The following is a 21,700-nucleotide window of genomic DNA, read 5'->3' as shown; positions in this document are numbered from 1 at the left end:
TCCTACGCAAAGGCACTAAAAGTTTTCCCATCTAAACCTTACTTCTCCCCCTTTGCCTAACATTCAAAAAGCTCTCCAACAATATCCCAATTGTTGAAAACTTGTCATCCAAACTAACCCTAAACTCATATATTTATCCCCCATGGATCTCATACATCTAAACAAGTTGACACAGTTAATAATAGTGCTGAAAAACACTTTCAGGCTGGTATCAGTCGACTGCCTCAAGTACCAGTCGACTTCCCCTTTTGATTTCAACTCACAGAGCCCTCTGTGTTCAAAATTTACTACTACCAGTCGATTAGTATCTACACCAGTCGACTGGTACCCTTTTCAGCTGATTTCAACATTCTGACCCCAATTTTAGAAATGCATAAAAAATTCTATAAACCTCTAAAAATTTTCAAATTTTGTAGAGAGGTCTGTTTTACCAGTGTCTACTTAGGAAAAATATATTTAAAAATATATATATCTCAGATTCTAAGATTGACATAAAATCCAAAACTATCTAAATGGTTCAATTGAACCTTGACCTAAAGTCCTAGTTTTGGCTTCCTTTTGATGTATTTTCTCATACTAACCCATAATGCATCTCTAGCATTGGTTTATATAGTATCTATACATCAAAAACTAATTATCATGCTCTATTACCCCAATGTCATATTTCTAAGCATAAAACATAACCTAATGTGTGTCAATTCCCTAGGTTTGAAACTCAAGTCCGTCTCTAAACTATTTGGCACACTCCATGGCTCCTCTAGACTCCCAAGTAAAACCCACTTGAGATCCATTGGCCATGGTTCCCAAATTGACTCTTTGAGCTCCCCCTAGAGCTCTTAACCATGGTCACCTCCCTAGGTGACTCATCCACAATTGCTAGGCCACATCGATGCACCTCCGGTGACACTTGGCTTACAAACCTAATCTTTTTAACCTTGGACACCTTGTCCTTGGTTAATTTCTTCATACCTTTAAATGGTTTTCCCTTTCCATTTATTGACTTCTCCTTTCTATAGTCATATGCAACCCTAACATAAGACTTTCACTTAGCCTTGGAGACATTAGATCGGTATCCCAAACCCGATCTATCATTGTTGGGTCTTTAGATACCCAACACCATACTTAACCCTCTAGATCCAACATTGAATCTTGCTAGGTTTTTCTCTAATTGATCAAGCTTTGCCTTTAAAGCTTGATTCTCCCTTTCTAGGTTCCTAACCCTAGAGTTAATTTGTCCACATTGGGCATTCCTAGACCTACCCTTCCGAGGCATGTGTCTCCCTTTCTTAGGATTAATGCCTTGATTTTCCTTAGGTCTACCATTTCTAGATTTATCATGAATAGGTGCCTTAGGCTTATAATCTACAATGACCCTATTTTTATCATGATACTTAACACCAAAATTTTTCAATGCTACATAATGATAATCATTATTTTTCCTAGCATGCATGGGAACATAAGAATTTGAATTTGAATTACACTTCAAATTAGGGTATACCTCCCTTACCCTTGAAGCTTACCCTTGATTTGAGCTCCTCTTCTTCTCCCATTTCTTTAAATGTGCAAGCTTCTTGATTTCCCTCTTCTTGGGGCATTTGGTGTGGTAGTGTCCCTTCACCCCACATGTGAATTATCTAATGCACATTCTCCTCCTTTGGGCTTCTTCTTTCCTACAACTCAAATTAGATTCTAAAAGAATTGAATTGAGTTTAGGAGTTACCTCTTTCTTACCCAATGGACACCTACTCTTGTAGTGTCCCTTCTCATTGCACCCGAAGCACACAATGTGGTCCTTTGACTTTGCTTCTGTGGGGGTGCTCACTAGGTTGACCTCCAAGACCTCTTCTTCATCTATCTTGGATTCTTCTTCAACCCTTGAGGATGTTGATGATGCTTCCTCATCCACACTTGCAGAGGGCATTTCTTCATCCTTCTCCTCCTCAGATGTTCAGCATTAATCAATTTCCAATTGCTCCACCTCCTCTTCTTGAGCTATTAAACCCATCTCCTTGGGCTCTTCTTCTTCTTGTGTAGGCATAGGTTCTTCCCATTGAACCCTCTTTATCTTTCTCCATAAATTGTGAGCATTCTCATATTCACCTACATGACTCATCACATTATTAGGCAAAATATCAATCAAAATAGATATTACCATTGAATTTACTTTCGATCGTGTGGTTTGCTCCTCCGCCCAATATCGTGGTTGGAGCTTCTTCCTTTTCTTGTCCTTCGGGACTTCGAACGGCTCCTTGACCACCATCATGGTGTCCCAATCTGTGTTGAAGAAGACCTCCATCTTCATCATCCAATAGGTGATGTCCCATAGGTCTTCGCATTCAAACTTCGATGGTTTAATCAAGCCAGTCATCCTTGCTTCTTTAGCGGTTAGTCTGAAGAAGAGCGTCCTTGCTCTGATACCACTTGTAGGAGATCGGTGGTCGGCTATAAGGGGGGTTGAATAGGTGATGTCCCCAAATCGATAGCTTCCTACGTATTTGTTAGTGCGCAAGTGGAAATACAAATACTAATATGAATACGAAAGATAAAAACAAAGAAAAAGAACAAGCAAACCAATGCACATCGATGTAACACGGTTCGGAGATTAGGACTCCTACTCCACGACTATCCTTAAGGTGGGTGATCCCAATCCTTCAGTGGATTAGCCTTCAGCAAACTCAGACTATCTCAAGTCGCTCCTTGTGGGTGGAGAAACCTCACCACAAAACTCACCAAGACCTCTTGGATTACACAAGCACTTAAGAACTCTTGTGACTACTAATTAGGCTTTAACCAAGTCAAATTTTGTCACCTTGGCAGGCCATCCCAAGCTCCTCCTTATAGAGCTTGGAAGAAAATAGCCCTGCTATTTTACCGTTATCAGTCGACTGGTCCTTGCACCAGTCGAATGGTGCCAACCCAATGGCACTCCAAAGGCTCTTTACCAGTAAACTGGTCTATGGACCAATTGACTGATCCCAGCCGTTTCAGGCACAAAAGCTCTTTGTGCTCACCCCAAGTCGACTGATCCCAGTACCAGTTGACTGGTACAACCCTAAACCTAGGGTTTCCCATCTCGAGTACATTTCTCTTAGTACTCGGACCCTCACGACTCACTTGACTCTTCTTCATAGGTTTGACCTCTTGTCTTCAAGCTTACTTCCTTTGGCTCTCATCCCTCGGATACATCCAAGCCCGTGGGTCATCCCAATGCTATCCTTCGCATATGCCTCATAGTGGCTTTCCTTGGCACTTGCCTTCAAGCATTCTTCCTTTGGCTCTCGTCCCTCGGATGCATTCTAGCCCATGGCTTGTCTCAATGTCATTCTTCGTGTATGCCTCGAAGTGCACTTCCCTCAGCTCTTGTCCTTGCTGCCTTGTCCACGGTCCCTCGGAGGCTCTATCCTTCATCAGATCTAAAGTCATCAAGTTGAGTCATATGTGTATCCTGCAAACCTGCACACTCACATACAGATATCAAATACAAGGGTAATACTAACTTAAACCCTTTGCCAAACACCAAAACACATGGTCGCATAGACCATTGGGATTGCTCAAACAAACTTGAATTCAACTTGGAAGATGAATGATCAATTTTGACCTATGGATTGAATAGTCAATTTGAAACCATTGGATTGGAAGACCAAAGGGAAAAACCCTTTGGTATTCATGAGATGGATATAAATATGATTTATGGATAAAATTTTCATTAGATGAAAAACTTTTAGTCTTCTTCTTCCACCTTCTTCCTTTTATTGGCCGAAACCTCCTATCTTGGTTGCTAGCACAACCTTTGGTGGTTTCCTTCTCCACTTTGTGAGTTTGTGAGACAAACAAAGGTGTGGATACCGTTAGAGGCACAGATGTGTGATCATGTTGAGATCTTAGCTGTCGGGAGATCGTGTGCACACACCAAAGGTATAACTCCCTACTTCTTGTAGAAACTTAGTATATGGTTTCCTTTTGCATGGATCTTTTGGAGTGGAACTAAATGTTTTCCACTGTGTTTTCATGTGGTTAGTGTCCTAGTTCCTTGCAGTGGTATCAGAGTCACTTATGAATGCATATACTAAGTTGTAGTTAGATTTTATATGTGATATAGAAATTACATGATAGGTTTACTATCATCTACCAAATTATGAGTCTCAGCCAGATTTTGAGTCTTGGTTAAATTCTGAGTCTCGGCCAAAATTAGTGTTTTGTTGGGAACGAAACATAGTTGTTGTTGTGACCAGCAAGGTCTCGGCCAAAGGTGTTTTGTTGCGAATGAAACTTAGTTGGTATTATGGGTAGTAGGGTCTCGGGTATGGCAGCAACTTATACAATGATTATGCGAAATAATTTTTCACTAGGGGTGCTTTCTACCCCCTCACCCCCATAAGGGGCGCTACCCCCTTGACCCCCGCCTGCTAACCGGCTAGCAGGACCGCTGTGGCGTTATGGCTCATAACTAGTTGTTGAAATCATAGTAGATTTATGTTATAAGGATATTGCGAATATATATGGCATGGTGCATGGTTATGATCCTTTTCCCAATGTGATTGGATGTGTATGTGTGTGTTGTAATTTATAATACAGCCTGCGTATCATGCCTTCATCCTTTATCACTCTTGTTGTAAATTTAGACTACCCTCGAATGTAACTTGAGGTTTCTTTAGATTTTATAATGTACAAAATAGAGAAAGAACCAGTCTACTAAACAACGATGAAAAGGGAGAAGGACAACAACACACTGTTGGAACCCCAAGGTTGTTTTGGTGTGATCAACAAGTTAAGTTATGTCCTGTGTTGTTCTAACCTTGTGTCTAAGTGTGCAGGAGCTTAGGAACACAGGTAGTCAAGCGGAAGACACAGCTAGCGAGAAGGACGGCAGTCCGAGGGATGAGGTGCTGCGAAAGAGTACACCGGCGGATGAGAAGGAAGCGTGAGGTGGTTCCGAGGGACGAAAGATGGAGCGGAAGATTGCTCGGGGAGCAAGAGACGCAGCTAGCGAGAAGGATGGCATGCGGTGCGTCCGAGGGATGAAGACTGCTGATGAGTACGCCGGCGGACGAGAAGGAAACACGCGGCGATTCTGAGGGACGAGAAGCCGGAGGGAAGCCCGCTCGAGAAGACCGGAAGTTGGGTTCGGGTGAGCCCTTTTCCGGATGGCAGAGATCACCCAAGCGAGTAGATCCGGAGGAGAAGAATCGGACCGAGGCGGGACTAAACCAGAGAAAAGGTCCCGGACGAAAAAGTCAACATCTATTGACTCTGGGCTCCGGGGCGCCCGGAACCCTTCCGGGCGCCCGGACCTTGATTTTGACCAAGATCACGATTTACGCGATCTGAGCGTTGGGGTATAAAGTTTTATCCCCCCAGGGCGCCCAGAACCCTTTCAGGTGCCCCGACCAAGGCTATAAATATAGTCTTAGTCCAGAAGGTTTTTATCAATTCAGAACTCAAGCATTTCTTTCAAACACTTGTACGCTCTCTGTAGTTAGCTTCTGTTTCCTGAGCTTCAACGTTGTAAGAGGATTCTCCGCCTGAAGGAGATTGATAGTGCGATCATCTTTCTTGGATTAACAACCACCCCGGTTGTAACCAAGTCAAATCCCTTGCCTCTTCCTTTTCTTGCTTTTTTTTGTTTAAGTTAATTTTATGCAAGTGTTAGTTTAAGAGTTCGAGAATGGTTGTTCTATTTTTTATTTTACAGGACTATTTAACCCCCCCCCCTTCTAGCCGGTCCAACGATCCTACAAGTGGTATCAAAGCTGAGACGCTTCAGGAGGACTAACCGCCGAACGAAGCAACGAGATGGCCGGACCAAGCATCCACCCGCCGAAATATGAAGGGGACTTCGCTACCTGGAAAAAACTAATGCAGGTATTTTTTACAACGGATATTGAATTAATTTTAACAATGAAACTTGGCTTTGAAGCTCCAGAGGACAAGGAAATAAAATAATGGACAAAAAGGGAGCAGGCCAACTTCGTGGCGAACGGCAAAGCAGAATACCATCTGCTAAGCGTTCTTCCACCTCAAGAAGTCAACAAGATCGGTAAATATAACTCCGCAAAGGAACTTTGGGAGAAGTTCCTCGAGCTGCATGAAGGTACGTCCGAAGCCAAGCTCGCTAGACGAGATCTGCTTCGCAATCAGCTCACCAGCCTGTGACTTGGGGAAGACGAGACAGTCGCATATCTGCACTCCATAATAAAAGAAATCATCACCGGACTCACGAATCTCGGAGAAAAGGTAAGTAACCGAGATTCGCTCAGGTACGCGTTAAATTCATTTCTGAGAAATTCAAAATGGGCATCACTAGTAGATGCTTTTTACATTTCAAAGGACTTAGAAAAAATTTCATTAGAAGATTTTTTTTCAACATTTGAAGTCCATGAGTCAAGATGTGCAGGAATGAAGGAGCTCAAGAACAACGTCGCCCTCAAAGCTTCGAGAGACGAACCTGAGTCAAAATCCTCTCTCGACGACGAGGAAATGGTAATGATGGTAAGAAGATTCAAGAAACTTTGTAAATCTAGATCTACTGACCATCTGCAAGGGAAGAAGAAAAGGACGATCCGCTGCTACCATTGCGATGAAGAAGGGCACGTCAAGGACAACTGCCCCAAGCTGAAGAACAAAGACAAGGAGAAGGGTAAGAAGAATTAGATAAATTAAAACTAGCAAATGAAAAATTGAAACTTGAAAATGATGATTTGAAAATTCAAGTAGATAACTTGAAAAACTATGCATGTTCATCTAAAACCAATTTTAGAAGATTTAATAATTTAAATTGGTTCTTTAAATATCACCCGGGACAAATTAAGAACATTTCAAGAAAATATGTCCCTAAAAATTTTTTGGTTAATCCAGTAGGCTGAAACCTATATTGGGTTCCAAAGTCATGCTTAAATTAATTTTAAAATTAAAATTAGCGCTTTAAGTGAGAAAATTAAACAAAGAATTTCTTTATGAGGCTTTGTCTAAGGAAGTGGTTGTTGCTCCAATAACCAAGAAGGCCTAATGCCTCGCCACGACCTGGAAGCCAAAATATTGAAATAAATGTTTAATTAACTTACTAATGAAGCATTAATATAAGAATTAATTAGTGCTTGAAAAAGGTTATTCAAAACATTTTATTTCAAATTAGAAATTTACTTACTTAGAAATCTTTTTTGCCTAAGTCATTTAAAAAAAATACTTAAAAATGTAAGTTATGATTTTTTTAAATTTCACAAATTTTTTTACTTAGGATTTTTTTATACTTAGAAATATTCCCAAAAATCATTTTTTTTCCTAAGTTAAGAACTTTTTCTTGAAACTAGAAATCTCAGCTTAAATTACTTTAAAAAATTTCTAAATTTCTTAAAAACTTAGAACTTTCTTTTAGAAATACTTTTTCTAAGTCTTTAACCCTTAGATTGTTTTTATTGGAACTCCATTTTTTTGTGATCAAAGGAGGAGAAGGGAAAGTATAAGTCTAGGGGGAGGTAGATAGATTTTATCTTTTCTATCTTTTTGCGCTTAAATTGTAAATTAAGTAATTTACTTAATTTTATTTAATATCTATTTTAACCCTAGCTTAACTTGGGTTCATCACACCAAAAAGTGGGAGATTGTTGGAACCCCAAGGTTGTTTTGGTGTGATCAACAAGTTAAGTTAGGTCCTGTGCTGTTCTAACCTTGTGTCTAAGTGTGTAGGAGCTTAGAAACACAGGTAGTCGAGCGGAAGATGCAGCTAGCGAAAAGGACGGCAGTCCGAGGGACGAGGTGCTGCGGAAGAGTACACCGGCGGACGAGAAGGAAGCGTGCGGTGGTTCCGAGGGACGAACGCCGGAGCGGAAGATTGCTCGAGGAGCAAGAGACGCAGCTAGCGAGAAGACGGCACGCGGTGCGTCCGAGGGACGAAGACTGCAAATGAGTACGCCGGCGGACTGTTGGTGTAGGAAGCATCCGATGATGGAACCATAGTTTTGATAATGACAAAGGGATTCAAAGTTAAGTTTAATTGTTATCTAATGTGTATGACTGAGTGTTTCAGGAAAGTCCTAGCTGCGGTTAGGCAAGGTGAAAACCCTAGGGGGTGGTAACCCTAGGTCCTAGGGGGTGGTAACCCTAGGTTGAGAAAAGTCCTAGCTGCGGTTAGGCAAAGGGAAAACCCTAGGGGGTGGTAACCCTAGGCCATAGGGGGTGGAAATCCTATGCGGAAAGTCTTGGCGGGTCAAAGTTTCGGGCAAAAATCCTAGGGGGTGGTAACCCTAGGTTAAAATCCTGGTATCGCGAACCGGGTAGAAGTCTGGAAGGGTCAAGGACCGGACGTCCAGCATGAAGACCGGAAGTAACGGATGCTGAGCGAAATTCCAGTTGGTCTGGAGGACCAAACTGGCAAAAGGTAAATCTCCTGAGTGGAGTAGGTGAGGACGCGTTCCCCGCAGAGGGAACAGTAGGGGTCGGGTCGACCTAGGGTTTCCGGTTGGAAACCCGAAGTCAAACTCGGACAGTCCGGAGGCTGTCAAACTTTCACTCTTATACTATCACTTATGTGTCATGAGCTAACTTTGTGTTGCAGGGTATTTTTGTGTTTAACATATCTTGTAGGGATCAAAGTGCAAAATTATCCTCGGATGAACAGTACCGAGGCACCTCCATGGAGCTTGGAGGCGCCTCAGGTGCAAAACCTGAACTGGCTGCGAAGCAAGCTTGGAGGCGCCTTGAAGGAAGCCAAGGCGCCTTGGACAGCTTGATGAAGGCGCCTTGAACCTGATAAGGTTCGACCAGTTCAGCTCTTATCTCCGCGGCTGACTTGGCTCATTCAAGGCGCCTTGGTAAACAGTAGAAGGCGCCTTGAACACCCTTTATAAGGGATCTCGACCAGCATCTCATCTCAAGAATTCCAAGCGATCCCTATACGCGATTAGCTGCTAACGAAAGGTTCCCGAAGTACTGCGACTACTTTCCGACGACCCTGAGCTCCAGAATTCATATTCTCTAAGTTTTGTCGATATTTTTAATTACTGTTTTAATTTGTACATAGATTGTAATAATTCTCGTGCTTATAGTTGTTGCCCACGGAAAGCGATCAAGGATCGCGGGCCTTCGAGTAGGAGTCGTCACAGGCTCCGAATGAAGTAAATTCACTGTGTTCATCTGCTTGTTCTTTAATTCCGCTGCGTTTGTTTTTACTTATACGAATTCGAAAAGTGTGAAAGCCGCGAGTGCTATTCACCCCCCCCCCTCTAGCGCTTCTCGATCCAACAATTGGTATCAGAGCGGGGTCGCGTTGATCTGGTGCAACCACCAATCACGCAATTTTTTTTTTCACGGTGTTTTAAATTTTTTGGAGTCAACTGAAATTAGTATTCTTACTATATTCCAGTTCTTTTTTCGTTCGTATCGATCTCGCTCGAAGTTGGTGCAACACCACTGGGTTAGTTGTTTTTTCAAGTCTTTACACCCGCACTACTAATCCAAGACGTAGTCTTGGGACATATTTTTCTATTCCTTTTTGCATATTCTCTCAATGGCCCAACAAGAGGGTTTCAGCATCATCCATCCCCCGCTCTTCTCCAGAGAAGATTTCGGGTACTGGAAGGGACAGATGGAGACGTTTCTAAAGATCCAGTTCGAGATGTGGATGATCATCCGAACTAGATTTCAACTACCGACTGACACTGATGGCCAAACCTACTCCCTGCGAAGACTGGGAACCCTCCTTCATCAAGAAAGTGGAAGCCAATGTCAGATCTACCTGCACCCTCCAGTGTGGACTGACCAAAGAGGAGCTCAAGAGAGTCAGTCCATTCTCATCAGCAAAGGAGCTTTGGGAAAAGCTGATTGAACTTCACAAGGGAACCTCCGACACGAAGGTGAGTAAACGTGATTTACTACTTAATAAATTATACAATCTGAGAATGCAAGAAAATGAGACGGCAACCCAGCTTCACGCGCGCATTCAGGACCTCCTAAACGGCCTTCACGCAATCGGCCAAAGAATAGAGAACCGCGACATAATAAGGTACGCACTTATCGCTTTTCCAAGGAACACCTTGTGGGCATCCATGGTTGATGCTTACAAGGTTTCTAAGGACCTCTCTTCAATCAAATTAGATGAACTATTTTCGGAATTAGAATTGCATGAACAGACTAATACACATCCGGTCAAGAAAGGTGTTGCTTTAATTGCAGGTACCAGCAGAATGCGTGAATCAATGTCGAGGCGCAAAGCTAAGCCTAAGGCCAAAAATGAATCAGATGCAGAGGACGATGATGAAATTATTTCTGAACTGATAAAGCTCGTACAGAAAGTATGCAAGTCGAAAAAGACAAATCAAACAAACACAAAGGACAAATCTGAAGTCACCTGTTACGGCTGTAACCAGAAGGGGCACTACAAGCCAGATTGTCCAAACAAGAAGAAAAAAAGGAAGGCATTAAAGGCGACCTGGTCCGAGTCATCAGATGAATCCGAGTCCGACGCGGAAGAACCGACAAGCTTCCTCGCGTTGCCAGTACAAGTAAATATTGATGAAACCGAATCCGAATTCGAGTCCGAAACCGAGATCGAGTCAGAAACTGAGTCCGAGAGAAGCCACAGATACGCATCCGTTTCCGAAGGACCGAACCCAACTGTAAGTGCCTTACTTGCTGAAACTCAATTAGATTATCTGTAAAATTTAATTTCGTACTTGCTTAAAAAGTTGGCTAAATCCAACATCCGGGTTAAGTCGCTCCAAAAGGAGGTAACAGCCCTTAAGGGAGCGACTGACTCGAGTTCTTTAACTGAGTCAGTTCTAACTGAGTCAGTTCAAATTGGAAGTTCAACTCAAGTCCAACAACTTGAGGAAGAAAATTATAATTTGAAAACTCAAATTAAAGAACTCAAGGACACGTTGGAACGGTTCACCTTGGATTCCAAGAATCTAGATCTGATTCTTGGAAAACAGCGAGCCGTTTACAACAAATCCGGACTTGGATTTAAGACCAAAACAAATTTTATATCATACTTGTCATTAGTAAATAGAAATAATAGAAACATAATTCAAGCATGGGTCCCCAAGTCAAACTTGGTTAATCAAGTTGGACCTGGTCACTATTGGGTCCCCAAGGATCATATCCATTACCTTGATAGACCATATCGAGGCTATGATCCAGGGGGAGCCTATAGAAAGACCATCTTTACCAATAAATAGAATTGATTGATGCTTGTTTATTTATTTTTCCTTGCAATATAATGCTTAGACTAGGATAGCTTAAGGCACTAGGCGTAATTTACACTTGCTAGTTAAATTTAGGAGTTTCAAAAAGAAAATTGAATATCTATTTCTTTGAGTTATTCTGTCTAGGAAGGGGTGGATGCTCCCATACCCAAGAAGGCCTAGAGCCTCGCCCTGACCTGGGAATCAATCTTTGAAATACTTATTTAATTGACTAATTGGAAAACCTAATCTTAACTCAAATGTAAATTAATCCTTAGAAACAATTTAAATCAAAGATAACCATCTCACAAAAATACTTAAGATTACCTGATTGATAACTTAGAATCGGGTGAGATGGATCAAGGTTGAACTTAGTCTATAATCAATGTAATCTAATCAAATAAATCAACTTAACAAAATTTAATCTATTTAAACAATTTTAAATCCTTTAAAAAAACTTATTTATAAAATCCTTTGAAAATTAATTTCAAAACTTATTTTTAAAATCCTTTGAAAATTAATTTCAAAACTTATTTTTAAATCCTTTGAAAGTTAATTTCAAAATCCTTTTTAAAATCCCTTGAAAATTAATTTCAAAACTTATTTTTAAAATCGTTTGAAAATTAATTTCAAAACTTATTTTTAAAAATCCCATGAAAATTAATTTCAAAACTTATTTTTAAAAATCCCATGAAAATTAATTTCAAAACTTATTTGCAAAATACTTTGAAAATTAATTTCAAAACTTAGTTGAAAAATCCTTTGAAAGTTAATTTCAAAATCCTTTGAAAAATCCCTAGAAAATTAATTTCAAAACTTATTTTTAAAATCCCTTAAAAATTAATTTCAAAACTTATTTTTAAAATCCCTTAAAAATTAATTTCAAAACTTATTTGTAAAATACTTGGAAAATTAATTTCAAAACTTAGTTGAAAAATCCTTTGAAAATTAATTTTAAAACTTATTTGTAAAATCCTTTGAAAATTAATTTCAAAACTTATTTTTAAATCCTTTGAAAGTTCATTTCAAAATCCTTTTTAAAATCCCTTGAAAATTAATTTCAAAACTTATTTGTAAAATCCCTTGAAAATTAATTTCAAAACTTATTTTTAAATCCTTTGAAAGTTAATTTCAAAATCCTTTTTAAAATCCCTTGAAAATTAATTTCAAAACTTATTTTTAAAATCCTTTGAAAATTAATTTCAAAACTTATTTTTAAAAATCCCTTGAAAATTAATTTCAAAACTTATTTTTAAAATCCCTTGAAAATTAATTTCAAAACTTAGTTGAAAAATCCTTTGAAAAATCCCTTGAAAATTAATTTCAAAACTTATTTTTAAAATCCCTTGAAAATTAATTTCAAAACTTATTTGTAAAATACTTTGAAAATTATTTTCAAAACTTATTTTTAAATCCTTTGAAAGTTAATTTCAAAATCCTTTTTAAATCCTTTGAAAATTAATTTCGAAACTTATTTGTAAAATGCTTTGAAAATTAATTTCAAAACTTATTTTTAAATCCTTTGAAAGTTAATTTCAAAATCCTTTTTAAAATCCCTTGAAATTAATTTCATAACTTATTTGTAAAATACTTTGAAAATTAATTTCAAAACTTATTTTTAAATCCTTTGAAAGTTAATTTCAAAATCCTTTTTAAAATCCCTTGAAAATTAATTTCAAAACTTATTTGTAAAATCCTTTGAAAATTAATTTCAAAACTTATTTTTAAAATCCTTTGAAAATTAATTTCAAAACTTATTTGTAAAATCCTTTGAAAATTAATTTCAAAACTTATTTTTAAATCCTTTGAAAGTTAATTTCAAAATCCTTTTTAAAATCCCTTGAAAATTAATTTCAAAACTTATTTGTAAAACACTTTGAAAATTAATTTCAAAACTTATTTTTTAATCCTTTGAAAGTTAATTTCAAAATCCTTTTTAAAATCCCTTGAAAATTAATTTCAAAAGTTATTTGTAAAATACTTTGAAAATTAGTTTCAAAACTTATTTTTAAATCCTTTGAAAGTTAATTTCAAAATCCTTTTTAAATCCCTTGAAAATTAATTTCAAAACTTATTTTTTAAATCCTTTGAAAGTTAATTTCAAAATCCTTTGAAAAATCCTTTGAAAATTAATTTCAAAACTTATTTGTAAAATCTTTTGAAAATTAATCATTTGAAAAATACTTTGAAAATTAATTTCAAAATTTAGTTGTAAAATCCTTTGAAAATTAATTTCAAAAATTATTTGAAAAATACTTTGAAAATTATTTCAAAATAATCATTTCTTATACTTAGAATTTAGAAGAAATTTTGTTAGAAATTTTAAAAGAAACACTTAGACTTTAATGCTTACAAGAAAATTTGAAAAGCTAAGTGTTTACTTCAGTACTCATTTTGTTTCTCCCCTCTTTATTTTGATATATGGCAAAGGGGGAGAGTATAAGGAAATTCAAAGGAAACCAAAAGGTAACTAAAATCCAAAAATTCAAAAATTCAAAACTAAAAGAAATCAGTTTAAGGGGGAGCTCCTATTAAGGGGAAGCTTCAATGTGCTTAGGTGTTATCTATGCTTGTACTTATTTATATTTACCTTTATTGTATTTTTTTCACCTAACTTTGAATTACGGTTGCCATAATCAAAAAGGGGGAGATTGTTGGTGCGGGAAGCATCCGACGATCGAACCATAGTTTTGATAATGGCAAAGGGATTCAAAGTTAAGTTTAATTGTTATCTAATGTGTATGACTGAGTGTTTCAGGAAATTCCTAGCTGCGGTTAGGCAAGGTGAAAACCCTAGGGGGTGGTAACCCTAGGTCCTAGGGGGTGGTAACCCTAGGTCCTAGGGGGTGGTAACCCTAGGTTGAGAAAAGTCCTAGCTGCGGTTAGGCAAAGGGAAAACCCTAGGGGGTGGTAACCTAGGTCATAGGGGGTGGAAACCCTATGCGGAAAGTCTTGGCGGGTCAAAGTTTCGGGCAAAAATCCTAGGGGGTGGTAACCCTAGGTTAAAATCCTGGTGTCGCGAACCGGGTAGAAGTCTGGAAGGGTCGAGGACCGGACGTCCAGCATGAAGACCGGAAGCAACGGACGCTGAGCAAAAGTCCAGTTGGTCTGGAGGACCAAACTGGCAAAAGGTAAATCTCCTGAGTGGAGTAGGTGAGGACGCGTTCCCCGTAGAGGGAACAGTAGGCGTCGGGTCGACCTAGGATTTTCGGTTGGAAACCCGAAATCAGACTCGGACAGTCCGGAGACTGTCAAACTTTCACTCTTATACTATCACTTATGTGTTATGAGCTAACTTTGTGTTGTTGGGTATTTTTGTGTTTAGCATATCTTGCAGGGACCAAAGTCCATGGAGCTTGGAGGCGCCTCGGGTGCAAAACCTGAACTGGTTGCGAAGCAAGCTTGGAGGCGCCTTGAAGGAAGCCAAGGCACCTTGGACAGCTTGATGAAGGCACCTTGGAGAGGCTGAAGGCGCCTTGAACCTGATAAGGTTCGACCAATTCAGCCCTTATCTCCACGGCTAACTCGGCTCATTCAAGGCACCTTGGTGAACAGTAGAAGGCGCCTTGAACACCCTTTATAAGGGATCTCGACCAGCAGCTCATCTCAAGAATTCCAAGCGATCCCTATATGCGATTAGCTGCTAACGAAAGGTTCCCGAAGTGCTGTGACTACTTTCCGACGACTCTGAGCTCCAGAATTCATATTCTCTAAGTGTTGTAGGTATTTTTAATTACTATTTTAATTTGTACGTAGATTGTAATAATTCTCGTGCTTATAGTTGTTGCCCACGGAAAGCGATCAAGGATCGCGGGCCTTCGAGTAGGAGTCGTCACAGGCTCCGAACAAAGTAAATCCACTATGTTCATCTGCTTGTTCTTTAATTCCGCTGCGTTTGTTTTTACTCGTCCGAATTCGAAAAGTGTGAAAGCCGTGAGCGCTATTCACCCCCCCCCCCTCTAGCGCTTCTCGATCCAACACGGACGAGAAGGAAACACGCAGCGATTCCAAGGGACGAGAAGCTGGAGGGAAGCCCACTCGAGAAGACCGGAAGTTAGGTTCGGGTGAGCCCTTTTCCGAATGGCAGAGATCACCCAAGCGAGCAGATCTGGAGGAGAAGAATCGGACCGAGGCGGGACTAAACCAGAGAAGAGGTCCCGGACGAAAAAGTCAACATCTATTGACTCTGGGCTCCGGGGCGCCCGGACCTTGATTTTGACCAGGATCATGATTTACACGATTTGAACATTGGGGGATAAATTTTTATCCCCCCAGGGCGCCCGGAACCCTTCCAGGCGCCCCGACCAAGGCTATAAATATAGCCTTGGTCCAGAAGCTTTTCATCAATTCAGAACTCAAGCATTTCTTTCAAACACTTGTACGCTCTCTGTAGTTAGCTTCTGTTTCCTGTGCTTCAACGTTGTAAGAGGCTTCTCCGCCTGAAGGAGATTGATAGTGCGATCATCTTTCTTGGATTAACAACCACCCCGGTTGTAACCAAGTGAAATCCTGTGCCTCTTCCTTTTCTTGCTTTTTCTTGTTTAAGTTAATTTTATGCAAGTGTTAGTTTAAGAGTTCGAGAAGGGTTGTTCTATTTTTTATTTTACAGGGTTATTCAACCCCCCCTTCTAGCCGGCCCAACGATCCTACACACACGACGGCCAAGGAATCACTTGGAGAAGATGCTTTAACCTAAGTTGACCTTTCTCTCTTCTAATTGGCTTGAGAAGATCATAGTTTATGGGGTTATAACCATGTCACGTTTAATTTAGCATATATGTTGATGTGTGCCATAATTGTTAGTTAGAGCCCTAGAGCCAATCATTTGATAATTGTATTATGGACGTGTTGTATCATATTCTTATATAAATAAAGGCATTCGTTTTTTGTTATTATACTTACTTGTATTGGTGTCAAATAAACTAAGTATAATAGCGTTCTTGAGTAGAAGGTTCTCACCTATATCAATCGGTTAGTTGAACCGATAGTGAGATGATATAGGGAATGCTACTCTTAATCATTCCTAGTCGAGTATTAACATTCAGGGATAATGTTAATGCAATAAGACTAGCATGTAGGTCAACTCGATGACTTGATCTCACAAGTCATGGATATAGAGATATCAAATTGACACATGGGTATGCATTGGAGAATGTATACTGAATGGCCCGCCATGAGAAAGTATCATGGATCGTTATATGAGTGTCATATACTTTCTCATGTGGCTATTAGTATGACTACTAGTCCTTGGACCTGAAGTCACCATGGATCCCTACATAAGGAGTTATGTACTTTGGTTTCGTCAAACGTCACCCGTAACTGGGTGGACTATAAAGGCGATTACTGGGTATGTAACGAATTATGCAGAGGGATATGAGTGATGTAGATGGAATTTATCCCTCCTATATGACGAGAGCGACATCGATATTCTTGATAGAGTGAGACCACGAAGTGCATAGTCATGCCCAAATGAGTCAATATGAGTTATTGAGCTCATTTGATTTATTGAGTCTACTTGGAGTTAAAGATTTAGATTGGTCAGAGGATGACATGGTCTATGCCTCACATTGATCAATCTAGATGTCTAGGATAGAAGGACACTTGTCATATATTGTGAGGAGCCACAATTAGTAGTCACAAGGTGATGTTGGATTTCAACATTCTTGTAACTTGGGTAGTAATGATGTGTTGCTAGATACTGCTCATTACTTATGCTCCTAAATGGGTTTAGGGGCATTGCCAATGTTACAAGAACCTATAGGGTCACACACTAAGGATAATTAGATGGAGATTAGGTTCATATGATGAACCAAGAGGATTAGATTCATGTGATGAATCAAATTGGATTAAGAGTAATCCTAATTGGGCTAATTGAGTTGGACTCATGTTGATTCATGTGTTCAATGAGTCTAATTTAGATTATGACTCATTGAATTAATTTAATTAAATGAATTAGATTCATTATATTAAATTGGCTTGAATTAAATGGTTGGATTAGATCAACCATGAGAGAGATTAAGTCAAGTTTGACTTGACTTGAGAAGAAGAGGAAGAGTCAAGTTTGACTTGACTTTATGTCACCTCATTGGTGAGTTGGCATTAAGTGGACCAATGATGATGCTCCACATCATCATGGTTACTTAAGTGAAGTGTCACCTCATGGGAGTTACCAAGAGTTGTGACTCTTGGTATCCCATGGAGGTTACAAACCACATAAGTGTGGTCGGCCACTTTATGGGAGTGAATGAGTTTCATTTTTGCAAGTGTAACTTTCATCTTCTTCCTCCTAGTGCTCTCTCTTCTTGCTCTTCCTCTCCTCATCTTGTCGAACCCTACTAAGGTGCTAGCACACTTTAGTTTGGTGATCTCCTTCTTGTGTTCGTGTGGATACTTCTAGAGAGTTGTCTACCTTGACAACTTGAGATCCGGCACCTTGGATGAGCGGGATTCGTGAAAGGCACTCATCAAGGGTAAACTCTTAACATATAGTTCTAGTGTAGATCTATAGGTTGGTAAACTCGTACTCATAATTTTGTTTTTCGAAAGTTTATTCTTCGCACGGATCCGGTGGCGGGGTTTCGGGGTTTCCGGGACGCGAAAAAGCAGTTTTCGCGGCCCGAAAAACCCAACAGTGGTATCAGAGCCACGTGCGAAGACTTGTACGAGTTTATTTTGATTTTTATGAAAAAAATATAGCTTCTGTGATTTTCTGTAAATTTAAGTTTTTATGGATTTTTATGAGTAATTTTCTCGTAGAAGCGAAGCACAAGTGTTTATACGCTTGTAGGCTTCGACTACCGAGAAGATTTTTCCGAAACGGCAAAGTTTCACCCCAAAACTTTTTGGGACAGTGGACTAAGGTATTGTAAGATCGCTTAGGGACACTCGCGATGGTTAGATCATGGGTAGGGGCGTTGCCCCTGGCCCCGCAAGGGGATTCGTTCCGCGATTGCGCCCGAAAATCGCTAAACGGGACCGCCGAAAAATTTTACTCGTAATAATTGTAAAAGATTAGTATTAAAATTACAGAAAATTATGGAAATTACATAATTTAGAATTATGTATGATTTGTGATGGTCATGGCCCAAAACGACCCAATCTGATTGGAATTGTGTTGTAATTCATATTACGGCCTGCGCGCCGTTATTTGTGTTGTGCGTGTTGTACATCTGATTCGCGGCCTACGTGTCGTGCCTTTCTCTATTTTGTATTCTTGTTGTAAATTAGTTTAGACTCGAATGTAACTCGAGTTTCAAAATTGTAATGTACAAAATTGGAGCCGTGGAAGGTCCACTCGAGACGGAGTTACGAGGAAGGCGCAAGCACAAGGTGGTCAAAGGAAGGAGCTTGAGAAGCTGTTGTCCTAGGTTGACCATCCGATCTTCTCATTGGCTTGAGAAGATCGTAGTAGGGTCATGACTAATCACAAATAAATTTAATTAATTGCTTGTGTGTATGTGATGCATGATTAGTAATTAATTAGTGCCTAACGATTAGATTAGATCTAAATCGTGTACAAGATGTACCCTTACGATTAGATTAGATCTATCGCGTATTTGATACACATCGACGATTAGATTAGATCTAAATCGCGTCAACTCTAATGTCTACCGTGCCGTGATACATATCACTACCTCGATCACATGTGTTGTTGAATCTGCCAAAGCAGAGCAACACATATTATCTTGGTAGGGTACGGAGGGACAATCTTGGTCCTGCTTATCAACGCATGGGCGAGTATAAACTCAATTAGATTGAGTATTCCTAGTTAACTCGGTTGGATCGAGTATAACTATAGGCATTCTTCCAATGATTGGAAAGATAGGACATAAATCACATTTATATTAATTCTTGGGCGTATTAGCCAAAGCTAACTCAAGTTTTAATATAACTGCGGATAATGATCCTATAAACAAGAGTTACATAGAGATGTAATTTGTAAATTGTTACCTACCAATCATACTAAATCTTGGGCGTATTAGCCAAAGTTAACTCAAGGGTTAGTATGATGTGGATCTTGTCCCACATGAATTCACTACAAGAAAAAAGCTAATAGACAACACTTTTAAAGCGTTGTCTTTCTGCCTGAAAAAGCGTTGTTAAAGGCATTGTTGTTAAAAGTCTACTCAACGACAATGCTTTTAAAGCATTGTTGTTTGTAGCGAAGACAACGCTTTTGCAACGCTTTAAAAGCATTGTCAGTTTATGCAAAGACAACGTGTTTGCAACGCTTTTAAAGCGTTGTTTTTGGTAGAAAAGACAACGTTTTTGCAACGCTTTAAAAGCGTAGTCATGTTTTGCAAAGACAACACTATTACAACGCTTTAAAAGCATTGGTGTTTTTTTACAAAGATAACACTTTTTTGCAACGCTTTAAAAGCGTTGTCGTTTTAAAGGAAAAAATAAAAAAAAATATTTAAAAATCATTATTTTTATATTTACGGAACTATTATTTTTTTTTACCATGTCTAGATTCGAATTTTACATATAATCAACTCAGCTAATGATTTCAAACTCATACCAAAATAATAGAATTCTGACATTGAAGTAATATTAGTATTTAATTACATGAGAAGCTAGTAAATATCAAAATTAACACTAATTCTATTTCAAATCAGATAGTGATATTCACGTATAAAACAAAAGAGCACAAAATAACTAGCCGACCTCAAAGCCAACAATCTGTTTACTTCTACTAGCTACACTTAAAAATTATTATCGGCTTGAGAACAGGACAAAACAGTACAATAATTACTACCACAATACTGAAGAAGTAGCTTGTCTTTCTCAATCTATTACAGGAATAAGCAATTGGATTTTATCTAGGATCTTTGTGAGCTTTGAACAGATTGAACAGTTGGCCTGAAATATAAACAAAAAATTACAATCAATAGTTTGAACCAAAAAATTACTTCTACTAGATATTTTCTATAAATGAACCAAAACTCATTACTCATAAATGAAATGCTTGCGGAAAGAAAGAAAGCTTGCAGAAATACAACGTTTCTTCAAACTGCAGAAAGAAAGCTTGCAGAAATGAAACACTTTCTTCTCTGCAAACGCTTTCTTGCAAAAAGCACTGTTGTTGCAGAAATGCAACGTTTCTTCAAACTGCGGAAATAAAGCTTGCAGAAAGAAAGCTTGGCTTGCAGAAAGGCAACGTTTCTTCAAACTGCATTCTAAAATGCATGCAGTTTCTAGATTGCATTCTTCAACTGTGCAGTTTCTAATATGCAGAGAAAGCTTGCAATTTCTCCATTCTAAATGCATACAGTATTTCTCCATTCTAAAATGCATACAGTATTTGCAGAAAGAAAGCTAAAATGAAACGTTTAGAATATGAGTTTAACCAATAGTGGAAAATTGCCAACTTCCTAAAGAAAGCTTGTAGAATTTTAAATAAGATTGATAAGAAGTCACTAATAAGCAGCAGTGAAAATTAATAAGCTGGAGAAACTATTGCTCACAAATCAAATATATTTTACTAGGAAGTCAAAAGGATATGACTAACTGGAGCATTTTAAATAAGCTCTTGTGCAGATGCATTTCATAATTTTCAACTACTATATATGATGACAGTTTCAATAGAAAACTTATACAAGCGTGAGAAAATGGCACTCTCCAAGAAAATTCTGATTGTAAAAGAAAAAAAAGTGTAAGACATGAACTGAACCACAACTTCTCCAATGTGCAGTAGATAGCAGGAAAATGTATAAATTAATGTATACATGAAAAACAAAACAAAAAAAATCATCCAATGTCACTTACGATAATCAGGTTGTTCGGTTGAAGAACTTGCATTCTGTTTTACAGTTCCATTTGTTTGTATCTTCAATAGGCACAAGATAATAATTCAGCAATAAATTAACAATAATACTGAAATACAACATAGCTTATTCCTAGCATTGCATACTTACTTCCTTAGCTGATTGCGTCTCCATTGGGCTTGCCTTTGATACCTCATTCATAAAGGAACGTTCATTGTGAAATAGTTCTTCTAGAGAAACATCCACAAATGCTGCAGAATTTTACATAAGACAATATGTCTCATACAGATAAAAGGTATAAAACATAATATCTCTATGATAATTCTTTTATACCATGTCCAATGCCTTTAAATTTAGGACTCAAATGTTCTGTTTGCTACTCTGCTTTGAGTATCCCTAGCAGAGATTCAAACTAGTTTATTGGCTCCAACTAAACAAATTTTTGGGATTTAGTAAGGATGGTTTCTTTAACAAATTTAACACAGTATTTGGAAGCTTTGGGTTGTCTATTGTACTATAGCCAAATATGCTGTGGACACTATCCAATTTAATATGGTGTATTCACTAAATGTGATACCTTATTTAATTAGAACCACCAGCATTTCTATAACTGGACCTTCAACTATGATTTAGTTATTTGTAACCTAATCAAACGTTTCCTCAGCGTAACTCCATCATTTGAGTTTAACCCAGCTCAACCAATGGCAGGCTCAGAAACAATGGTATGCTCTCAGAAAACATAAACCTGAGGACAAG

The 21,700-nt window shown here is 38.6% G+C and overlaps 1 protein-coding gene and 1 long non-coding RNA gene across 2 annotated transcripts; one reads left to right on the top strand and one right to left on the bottom strand.

Annotated features, from left to right (window-relative positions):
* The first annotated feature begins 9,656 nt into the window (after window positions 1-9,656).
* Window positions 9,657-10,186, top strand: LOC122033826. Its single transcript, XM_042592990.1, has 2 exons — window positions 9,657-9,997; window positions 10,168-10,186. Exons 1-2 carry the CDS (start codon window positions 9,657-9,659, stop codon window positions 10,184-10,186), a joined length of 360 nt encoding a protein of 119 aa, XP_042448924.1.
* A 9,745-nt stretch (window positions 10,187-19,931) lies between these two features.
* Window positions 19,932-21,235, bottom strand: LOC122035372. Its single transcript, XR_006126962.1, has 3 exons — window positions 21,095-21,235; window positions 20,946-21,006; window positions 19,932-20,039 (listed from the first exon to the last, which is right to left on the bottom strand). It is a non-coding gene; the product is annotated as an uncharacterized LOC122035372 (long non-coding RNA).
* Between the last annotated feature and the right edge of the window lie 465 nt (window positions 21,236-21,700).

Source organism: Zingiber officinale, chromosome 11B (genome assembly GCF_018446385.1).
Source record: "Zingiber officinale cultivar Zhangliang chromosome 11B, Zo_v1.1, whole genome shotgun sequence".
Lineage (NCBI taxonomy): Eukaryota > Viridiplantae > Streptophyta > Magnoliopsida > Zingiberales > Zingiberaceae > Zingiber > Zingiber officinale.
The sequence above is the reverse complement of the archived record's forward strand: the minus strand, read 5'-3'. Positions and strand labels throughout refer to the sequence as shown.